The 11657-nt window shown below is 39.1% G+C and overlaps 1 protein-coding gene across 3 annotated transcripts; it reads left to right on the forward strand.

The window, feature by feature from the left end:
• Nucleotides 1-297: 297 nt before the first annotated feature.
• Nucleotides 298-9249, forward strand: LOC119721416 (band 4.1-like protein 3). 3 transcript variants are annotated; one of them, XM_038191492.1, is made up of 5 exons: nucleotides 298-447; nucleotides 1965-2078; nucleotides 3361-3513; nucleotides 7990-8094; nucleotides 9151-9249. In XM_038191492.1, the coding sequence occupies exons 2-5, from the start codon at nucleotides 1980-1982 to the stop codon at nucleotides 9199-9201; spliced, it is 408 nt and encodes a 135-aa protein (XP_038047420.1). In that variant the 5' UTR covers nucleotides 298-447; nucleotides 1965-1979; the 3' UTR covers nucleotides 9202-9249. The 3 variants fall into 3 exon arrangements, with proteins under 3 accessions (XP_038047420.1, XP_038047422.1, XP_038047421.1); XM_038191494.1 differs by having other exon boundaries at nucleotides 302-447; nucleotides 1965-2066; nucleotides 9151-9248; XM_038191493.1 differs by lacking the exon at nucleotides 298-447 and adding an exon at nucleotides 648-671.
• The last annotated feature ends 2408 nt before the right edge of the window (nucleotides 9250-11657 follow it).

Below are 11657 nucleotides of genomic sequence, written 5' to 3' on the forward strand. Positions count from 1 at the left end.
CATGTACATGTCCATGGGTCGAACATGTACATGTGTACATTGTATTGGACATCACACACATGTGCATGCAAACAACATGTTGTTTTCAGACTGAACTTCAGTCTCGGCTAAAATTGAATGCGTCCGCTAAGAGAAATAGTGCCGACTATAAATAATGAAATGAATTTTAATCGCCGGTCTGAGCGTGAATGAATTAAATCGGCACTGAATAAACTCATTTTAATACATATGAGAATTTGGAGGGAAAAATTCCAGAATTTAGAGGTGATTTTTGCTTGAGCGGCGTGATCTAATTTGGGCACTGCGGTTTTATTTACCTATCTAGCGTTCATGGCGGTTCGAGTGCACCAGGCTAGACGTCTAAAAATGTAAATTGTCTGAGACGGTAATTATCGTGGAATATACCTGAAAAATCGCGTTCAAACGCAGGAAATTACAAATGAGAAGGTAGGACAGTATGCGTGTCGCCCTTGTATCATTTCTGTAAAATTTGGTTGCATTTGGGGGATTTTTTTCAAGTGCATTTAGACCAATGAATTCGACTGTAGCAGTACGCTAGTATGGGAAAACCGTTGTGGGTTTTGGTCCGCATTGTTTTGTGTGTGTGTACGGCGCGGACTGCGGCTGCCTAGTGCATTGCAAGGCATATCCGCATGTGCACGAGAAAATGGGTAGGCGGGTTACATCATTTAAACAGCATAACAAATTGTCAATGAGAAGATTGCTGAAAATGTGTGAAGTTTTGGAAAGAATGTAATCCAGACGGTCGACGGTACCTCTTTGCCCAGGGCCGAGTGCATTTTAAAAGTATTTTCTAGTTAGTAACAAAATTGGAAACGGTTCTCATGTCTTTTCAACGTGTGTTCTAAATCTAGGCCCTAATCTTATTCCTCCATGGTTCAACATTTGGTTTTGTAATGACATGAATGACTGACCTTCATGATGAAAAAATTGGTGTAACTAAGGATGCAACATTCTTTCCAAATTCTATGTGTCTGTTTTAGTTAAAATACTAGGCGGGCCTACCGGTCATGCCGGTACGGTAGGAGTTTAATTAAGAAAAAAAATGCAACAGAAATAGGCCTAAGCATGCTAAGCAAACGTTACTTGTGTTCTTCGTTTTTGTTATTTTGGAAAATTTGATTTTTTAATTGGAAAAAAGTCGGTCTATTGCAAAACAACAATTTCATGAAAACGATATTGATAAATTTAGAGATAATTGTCTTGCTGAATTGAGATATTTTTGAATTCTTCCTTGAAAATTTGAAACCAATTTTGGATTGTACATTTATCATGTTCCTACATCATGTACCTTATGTAGGCCTATATCACATAACATGGCCTAGAAATGGCCTGACCAACATGTGGTCAAAAACAAGTTGTCCACCTTCCGCAAACTAATTTTAGTAAACGACATAACCATTGCACTGAGGTGTTTTTTTTTAATTTGGAAGTGAAATACAAACTAATGACAGGTACATTTTATGAGAGCGGAATTGTAACGTGCACAACAACAGGCTCTATAACCTACTCATAAGTTCCAAATAGCTCGTGTATGTAGCAGCCGTGTTAAACTTAAAGGGTGATGCCTTTGTTTGGCTGTAATGCATGAGTGAACATTGTGTGCCTTCATTGTTACTGAGCTAAACCCATCATTGACAGGCACTAGCCAGTGCTGACCCACCACATCTATCAATGTCAGTCAAGGCATGGTACCCATAGTTAACATACCTACATGTACAATGTACCACAGCTCGTCAATTGTACCAATATGAGGCCAGTTTACAGACCTGTTAAAACCTGTCACCTGATAGATTTTGACTTACGGTGCTCTGTCTAGAGATTGTCACTGAGAGAGGGAAGTGTTAATGATAAACATAGAGTACCGATTGTCACAGCTGTCAGAAGTTTTGAGAACATTTTGATGTTCATGTACGTGGTTGTTTCTGTTCAAATTTGTGCAGTGCGTTTGACCAAATATGAGCCAGGATTATACGGAGACTAACGAGAATACTCCCCCACCCTCATCACCAGAACTGCAGTCGGAAGAGAGGCCGAAAGCACCCGTAAGTATTTCGGTATGTACAATCCTGGCCAAATCTTGCTGGGCCCCCCACCCCCGGCCCCCGGTCAGTGTTGTCTCTCATTGTGCAGTGTGTGCTCCATCAGCTGGAGAGAACAACATTGACCAGGGGAGTGGGTGACCGTGGGAGGCTAAGGTTATTTCCAAGTGTCCCAACCATTTTGGCCGGGATTGAAGTCTGCATCCTAAACTTCCAATTTTATGTAATGCAGGTGCTTTCAATGTTGATAATTTTCGCTGGTACAATGATTTAACTGCAGGAATATTTTTCTCCTGTGGTATATTGTGAACTCTGTGCGGGAACTTTAGAGGGCGCTTTTTTTTTACGGCATTCGAAAGCTCCAGCTGGAGGAATACACTGCGTGCGTGCACTGGTTTCTGCACATATGCGAGCTGCGAGAAGTATGCGCCGCTAAATCTAAATCTCTGATAGTACAGGCGCGACGACAAATATACTTGAATGTCTGTTTGAGTGTCTCCCCAAACTCTCCCTTTGTAACCGTTAACCCTAACCGCCCTGAGTCCTCCAAAATCCTTTTTGCAAATTGGAGGAATTTGCAGGATTGAGGTTACATGGCCAAAGTGCGTTGCTGATTTCGGAGTACGCACTGTGTCAAGGTCTTGGGCCGGACCTTGTGTTTATGCTCATCCGTGCATAAATTTAGTCCTTGATTATACTTGACATCCTCCGCACTGTTCTAGGATGTCACTGCTCCTCTGCCTCAGCCTATTGACAGTCATAGCCGGAGGATTTTGCAGGATTCAGGCAGTGGTCACCCCTCCATGGACCATATTCAAGAAATAGCGGAGGAATTTGCAGGATTGAGGCTATATGCTATTTTTCCATGAGGCCAATTGGACGATTTTGCAGGATTGAGGCTACATCCTAGCAAAAAGGCCTAGGGAGTTACGGTTAAAAAACACAGTTTCTTGCCTTGGTTTGAGGTGTGTGAATTTCACACGGCACACCCATTTTATTTTTTCAATAAAGTGAGACCGATTCAAAATGAAAGTGATCTAATCATCACCAATTTGCCATGCTACACAAAAATAGCGCAAATTATTGATGTAGCTTACAATCCGGTTCAGTTTCAATTTCGTCAAATTTGCTTCACGGAACATGTTGTTTTTAATTTGTTTAATTTATTTGGTTTGGGTCAAAACACCATGGTGTGGGGTTTATTAAATTGGTCTATTTCTGTGTCGAATTTTATTCTCTACATTCCACTTATTCCATATCGATCTATTCATAAATGTCGTTCATTATTTATTTGCAGGAACCTGACGTAACCCAGTCTGCTCAATCGACGCAGCAATCCCAAGCTCCCAAACCTTCCAGTTCCCCCAAGCGAACCCAATCTCAACCCGCCAAAATGCAGAGGGTTACCATCTTGTTGCTTGACGACACAAAGTTTGAATGCGACGTTGAGGTGAGCCAAAAAAAAAATATCTAAATTAACAACTAAATATATAACCAAAAAGCAAAGATCCTTATATTGTAGGGATTTCGACATAATTAAACGGAAAAATTATGTATTTAAACAGTTTAATCTTAGCTTCTATACATCAAACTTTTCTTGAGTGTAACAAAAATTTAATACAGTGGGATGAACAAATACATGTAGGATATTCTTTGTGCCGAAACTCACAACAAAATGTTATCATCTGGCCCCTTGGAAAGTTTTAGCGGCTGTGCTGTACCCATCAAGACTCCTGAGCCTTTGTATGGATTTTCTACTTCTTTGAACTGGTTATGGTCAGGGGTGTGAAATCTCAGCTTTAAAGCTGATTTCAGCTTTTTTGTTTTGGATTTCAGCTTTTTTCCTTCACTTGCTGTGTACAAAAGTATAGGAGATTTCCAAAGTTCAGCTGTTTTTACACCTTTTTCAGCTGTTTTCAGCTATTTTTATTAGCGGTCACTCACACCCCTGTATGGTTTTAATTTTTTGAAAGAAAATTTGAAATTGTTTAATTGTTTAACGATTGCTGTTTACATGTGTCTACTGAACATCTGAAATAGTAAAAATAGAACATGTTTAGAATGCGATCAAGAGTTTGAACAATTGCAGAAAATTTTCCAGGCTCCAAACTTGTTAGTACGGAGAAAACCAAAGTGTATACCACACAGCACAGGACTTGCTGTGTTGAATTAGTTGCATACAATGTAACGTGTAGCTACTGGTACATGTTTTGCTTGACTGGTACAGTGATAGTTGATGCAGCCTGGGCCTCCTCTTCATTGTGTCTAGACATTGTATAGCAGGCTCACAATGGCTCATAGTGGTTGACTCTGTAAATGGGCTTTGGTGTCTCAGCAGCATTGCTCCTATGGGAACTCTAAAAGCAATTACCCTACATTGTAGCTATGCCTAATGGCTGTTACTACAATAGAAATGATTTGCATATGTTACTGGGCCCAGTATAAATGTCTTTAGAAATAAGAAGAGCCTTGTGGTTTGGTTTTGTGAGAATTTCTGTTTCCCTAAACTAAGGCGCTCACTCTGAGTAATTTAATGCACAAATATTGCACAACGGCCTATGCATCAGTATCATTGAGTTTCATATAAATTTAACAGGCAAAAATGTAACAGATGTCAGAACATAAAGATCGTTTAATTAAACACATGTTTTTGAACTTAACCCATACCTGAATGTGGCTGGTCCGTGGTAAGAATTCTCCCCAGTGCTGTTACCCTGGCCCAAATTCATACCAAGATAGCCACTAAGTTGGGGAACTTTAAAAACTTCATTGTTGTTCCATTAAAATCTGCTACGCGTAATAAATTGCACTGTGATAAACAAATGTAAATATCAGCTGAATTATGAAACACGTACTCCATCTTACAAACTAAAATTATTTGTTAGAGAAATTTTTTTTTAATAATAATAAAAAATATAGTGCAAACTTTACTAACATGGTTAAAAAATTACAATAATTCTGCACACATACATTTGTACGTGTAGTGCATACGGCAAAGAAATGTGGGCCATGCTTTTTCTCCTGCAAAGCCAACTTTGTGTAGATTGTTATGAAAACCTTGACCCACATCAAACCAGGATCGTCATACAGCCATCTTGAGTAAACAGACCTGTAGCCCACACACTGTCTGGTCTGCCTCGAACAAGTCAGTCCGCTAAAAAAAACCTCATCTCGTTACTGTTGACTTAGCCTGTGGAGCACATGAAATCAATCAAACAAAGCGACTGTGGGGGCCACATTAATGTGCAAGCACGCCCCAAAAACCCTGGCGTCGCTTGTAGTCCCATCGGGTTTTCCATGTTTTGTTCAGTCCAGCTGCGCTGTGCCAATTTCAAAAGTGACTGAATGCGGGCGTTGCATTACAAGGTGTTGATAGCAACGATCAGTACTATCTGTGTCTAAAAATACCCAGGCGTTGTCGTTATTGAGGCTTCGCTTGTGAATGGTCGGCATTAACCCAAATGATGTCCAGACACAGCTGTTGTGTTATGTTGTATTGGTTTTGTTCTCTTGTTCTTTTCACAGACTACACATGTGCAACGTACAGTGTGTGTGAATCCTGGTTTGAAAATGTCCCGTTGTTATTGCGCAAGGGAGCACAGTCAATATATATACAAGTGTATTGTGCTTACTTTCTCATTGTTAAACCATTTTATTGAATGTGGCTTAGTTTTAGGGAAGTCTGGAAGACCTGAATTTGTAATTTAGGACTAGGTTTATTTCTCTCAAAAAGAAAAATATAGAGGGGCACTGAACATTTTGTCAACATCATTAAGTCCTTTTATCTAAAATAAACAAACAATATCACTACATTTAATCAAAACTGTACTAAAGAATGAAATTACTCTCATTGATTATATTTAGGCATTATATTACATGTTTACCATACATACAAAACATGCAGTTTGCATTGAACGCCAATAAAATGGGCATTCTCCGAGCCTGCGTAAACAGTTTTCTTCGTTATTCATCAGTGCAGAAACATTGTGTTACAACTTACAACCTTAATTAATCTTAGTACTCGACACAGGCTGCAAGATTTACGAACAAGTTGACGCAACCTTTTACCATCCACAACCCGCACGTGTAGCAAATTACTGTATTTTGTCTCATTCAAAAAATATCAGCGTGATTAACATCAATCTTATCACTATCAGCCAATTTCACAATTCACACACCCCACGCTGCACTAGTGCTTGATACTCTGCAAATAGTCCATTGGGGTCAACAGACTTTACACACAGAAAATGTTCATGCATATTATGGCTCATAAATTTTTAGCACCAGTGTTTTATTGATGAGAACATTGTGAATATAAAACAAAACAAATCCACATTTTAATTTTTGGCCTTGTTCAATTATGCATTGCTTAGTACACCAACCAAATACGTCAGAAAATAATATGTGTACAGTACATGCGGTCACAGTGTAAATATCCTGGGCCTGTAGTGTTGTGCAATATTACTGCATTTTATAGGCCTTTGTCTGCAGGCACAAAGGTTGGACAAATAGTCGGCCAGGGTTGTTCAATGGACAAGGTCAACGATGCATAAAGGTCAAATCATTGACACAATAATTGGACAGACTGTACTTCTTTCAGTGGGCAAACCAACCTACCATTGTGATTCAATGCTAGTATTTGCTTTGCCCAAACAAAGGTTGTGCCGTTCCCAAATTGCAACTTGTAACATCCGAGTTGTCCTTTTAAAAAAAGTTATTTACAAAATTGGAATATTTTCTGAATACCCACGTACATTTCGGCTATTATTATACACTACATGTATGTACAAATTCTCATTCAAAAAGGTTAACAAAGTTATATGGTTTCTGTGAAGAATCCAGTGAAGCAAAATCTTAATCTCAACTGTAATAACTTCCTGTTTTCAAAACTCGGAGAACAATCTCTGAATAATATTCACTTATAAATATTTCAGCAAATATATTTCACTTTTAGTATAATATTTCTGAATCATGACACAAATCACAAATATTCATTTCCAAAGCATCAACATTTTAAAAAAAAAACTGTATGGTCTATGCGGAGAATGCAGCATGACAAAAAGTTACCGGTAATTGTAATGTCACAACTGTCCTGCTGAATATATTTTTGCATACAAAATCAGAAAATTGTCTGAGAATCTGAATTTATCCACCTAATATTCACAAACTTCATTTCACATGTAGTAAAATATTTCTAAATTATGCACAAATCGCAAATGTCCATTCCAAAACGTCAAAAAGCTGTACTGCTTATGCATCGGATCATGCACGGCAAAAAGTTAATTACATGAAAGCTGTCTTGTCGCTAGCATTTAAAAAATGTATACGGTATGTAGATCCCTAGATTAAAATGCGCTACAGATGCGCTTATGCATGTCAGTGCTAGCCATGGCTTTGAAGTGTGCATAGCGTATGTGGATTATGTACTCTAAATAACGACCAGACTTGGCCATTTAACCTTTAGCATTTTGGGATTGTCAATACCGATCTGTGTGTGGAGGCCGATGTTTTATGTCTGCCAGACATCATTGGATTGGCATCAAGGTCGCAAAATTCTGGGTTATTTTTTTATTTATTGTCTGCAATGTATTCGACATGTTATTTTTAATTAAGAAAACGTAAGCGTAAGAGGGCCCAACATTCCTATAAGAATATTTCTTGTATTTTAAATTGAAGCCTAACTGTGCTGAATCCAACAGGATCCAACTACATGTATGTCATATACCGGGGTGGGGGGGGGGGGGGGTAATGATGCTCTTCAATGTCATGCAATTTGGAAATAGCATGGACAATACATGTATTTGAAATATACACGGTTTGCAGAATCATACATTTTTGATTTCTGTATATTTTTTACATTTTTATAAAATTTTCAGCAAGTCGCGGACATTTTGTAATGATGGTATTTTTTTTTCCTTTTTTCCAGAAACGTGGCAAGGGTCAGGCCATTCTTGACAAGGCATGTCAACATTTGGACCTGATGGAGAAAGACTACTTCGGTTTGGTCTACAAAGACAACCAGGATGCAAGGGTAAGCGTTTTCAATCAATTTAGTGTTTGATTCATTGAACTTGGACTTTATCAAATATTCAAAGATTTTTCGAAATGCGCTGATTAAGTATGACTTTCTTGTATGGCTGGATAGATATTTCACGGGCCGTATTATAAGTCTGACGCCTCATAGGTCCGACTCCTCATAAGTCCGAAATTTCGGACTTATGAGGCGTCGGACTTATGAGGCATAAAATTTATTTATTCCGCTTCATAGGTCCGACGCCTCATAAGTCCGACGCCTCATAAGTCCGACAACGGAAAAACGACAACGGAAAAACGAGGCGTTTAATTTGTCGGACTTACGAAGCGTCGGAGCTATGAGGCGTTGGACCTATGAGGCGTCGGACTTATGAAGCGTCGGACCTTTGAGGCTTTGGACTTATGGGCCTTTATTTGGTTAGGGGATGCGATTCTGTCGGACCTATGAGGCGTCGGACCTATGAGGCGTCGGACCTATGAGGCGTTGGACTTATGAGCGGACCCCGATATTTCACAATGCCACACAAAAACAAAGCCCCCTAAAAAAACCAATTCAGACCAACCTTAACCCTAACAGAACTCAACCCATCAAAGCCCAGCAGGTTTTGTTGAAATCCGTTGGGATAGGTACAGTACCCCAAAACTGATGGTCTTTTAAAACACTAGGTTTGGCATACCTCCAGAAACTGAGTCCAACAGTGTGTGTGTACAATTTCCCATGTGGGTGTTGGAATTTGCCAGAATGAGTATGGTTCCTAGTAAATTATGCTAAGGAGTTAGGGTTGTAGTCACAAAAGTTTAAAAATGACTGATTTTTCATTTAACGTTGAAATGTTTTGAGGGGGAAAAAACCAAAAAACGAGGGTTTCAGCTGAATATTGATGACTTTATGCTGAGACATCTTTTCGAAATAAAAAATTGTTGCATTCAAAAGATAAAGAAAAAAAAACAACTGATTGACGTGGATTGGCAGATTTTCGTAGCTATTCTTTGTAATTAACTTCTGGATGTTTGTGTAACTTTATTCCTGTTTTTTGTTTAAATTGTTTATTAGACATGGCTGGATCCTACAAAAGACGCCAAGAAACAGATCAGAAGTAAGTGATTTTGTTGCTTTCACCAACTCAAAATGTTAAATTCACAGCGTAATACCGAAGAGCGGACAAATTGAAAATGATGAGTTGCCTCTCTTGTCGGGACTCTCAGATTGCAAAGCTGGAAGTGGCTGCCAACAGCACTCGAGTTCCCTCCAAGCTTTTGCAGATAAAAATGTGTCTCGTTTTCCACATTTGTATTATGTCCCCGTAAAAATAAAGCCCCCAGCCCATACCATCGTCGGTGATATATATTCATTAATTTTTTTGCATGGTAGTCTGACAAGCGCAGATTCCCTGCAGAGTATGCCTCGTGTCATCCGATACGTGCTGTCGTGTCATCCCAGGTAGTTTTCTTCGTGTGCGTATCCACGACAGACACAAAAAATATCGCCGGGGAAAATTCGCGTCTAATGTTGCTGCCAAAGTACTTGTACATGTACCAAACAAAATCCACGGCACTTTGAGCAGACATTTTTGCTGGTGGTTAGATAACTTGTTAGTTCCAGGCACAATGTAATGGAGCCGACCGATACTTTTTTTCTCACGAAGACTTGGATATTTTGCTGAGAGATATACCAGCTTGGCATTTTTAAAAAATATTGCTTGGTAATATATTTATGCTAACTGCAGGACTCACAGCGAAATCTATACCGACACATGTAAAACCTATAAACCTATAAAACCTATATTTCAACTTGGGAGCCTATTTTATTTTTAAGTAACCTACATTGTATTTAACTTGCATATATTTTAACAATTTTAAAGCAAATTTTTAAAATTAATTTGACGGACCCACAGTTTAGCTATCGTAATTCCAAAATAACCACGTTGTCAATATAGGCCTACCTGTCGAAGATGTGTGTTACAAGTGTTTACAAGAATTTGGCAGTTCGCATGAAATTGGTAACTTTAGTGTGGAGAACTTGAGATAAGCAATTTGCTATATTGCTGCTACCTCATACTGAAAAGTTTTACAGTTTTGCATCCTAAAAACGTATAAAGTGCCTACAGATATTTTGGCGCTTGGAAATCCTTTAAAAAATCTAAATTTTGATTTTCAAAACCTATTAAAAAACATATATATTGATGAAGAGGGGTACTTTGAGGCCTGCTACTGTATCACTATTGACGCTTACTGGGCATTTTTGCTAGGATGCAACCTCAATCCTGCTTAATCCTCCAACTGCCTCTATGTTAAAGTTGCATTTATAAGTACTGCTTGAATCCTGCAAAATCCTCCAGCAATCACTGTCGATATGTTGAGGCAGAGCCAGTGACATCCCGGAGCAGTGTGGAGGATTTCAAGTACAATCTAGGCCTAAATTTATGCACGGCTGAGCATAAACAACTGCAAGGTCCGGCCTAAGACCTTGACACAGTGCGTCCTCCAAACTCAGCCCCACATTTTTGCCATGTAGCCTCAATCCTGCAAAATCCTTCATTTTGCAAAGAGGATTTTGGAGGATTTTGGAAAGGTTAGGGCTAAAGAAAAAAAAAGTTGCTTAGAAAATTTACCCGCTTAGTGAAATTGTGCTATGTACCAGTCATAAGCAATGAAAATCCAATGGTAATCTGGCGGGAAACCAGTTTTAGCTCGGCAAATTTTGTTTGCGCTTAGCATTATTTCTGTGCTCCAAGAATCTGGGCCCTGAAACGTGCTAACTACAGAAAATATTCGCTTAACAAAAAAACTTGTTACCGGCTAAAAATGCCATACGATTCACATTGCACGTGACCGGTTCCCAGCCGATTCTTGCTTAGCGCAAAATTCTACTTAGCACTAGTTTCCGTTGAGAAGCTCCATGGAAATTGAGGCCCAGGTCTGGAACCATAATTCACGCTGTTTGAAAGTTCACCGGTGTCACGCTCTCTGTATTGATATAGCACTGTCTGCATACCAGGGATGCTGGCGTCAAATTGCTTGTTAGGGAGTCTGGTCCCCTGGCCGACGACAGATGGAAAGTGTGCAACTTAAATCGGGGCTATTTTTATCCATGAGAAATATATCACACTTATGTTAATGTAGACGTCTTAGGAATTGTACATGCTGACTGCACCTGTACATACAAAGTAATGACTCATATTACGTTACATGTATGCCAGCTAACCATACTCATATTATGGGAACCGAACCCTTGTACGTACAATGTATGTTCTTTGTTGTTAAGTCACCCTGCCTACGTGGTGAATCCAAAAAGATCCAACTACTAGCACGGCCACAAAAATCGTTTGTTCTAGTTTTTACTTGTTTGTTCCGATGAAAAAAAATCAAACAATATTACTCAAGGCTAGATATCTTTGTACGTGTATTTGGATCAACCTAATTCCTAGGCTTCCAACCTCGAGACGCTAGGAGACCCTGTTGGCATGGTAACTTCCTTCCTGTATTCTGATCCAACTCTGCAATATCAAGTAATGGATTTTCATGCATATCTTGTACTTGGTCAGTTTGGATTATTATGTC

This window comes from Patiria miniata, unplaced genomic scaffold (genome assembly GCF_015706575.1).
Source record: "Patiria miniata isolate m_02_andy unplaced genomic scaffold, ASM1570657v1 HiC_scaffold_13, whole genome shotgun sequence".
In the NCBI taxonomy this organism is placed as follows: domain Eukaryota; kingdom Metazoa; phylum Echinodermata; class Asteroidea; order Valvatida; family Asterinidae; genus Patiria; species Patiria miniata.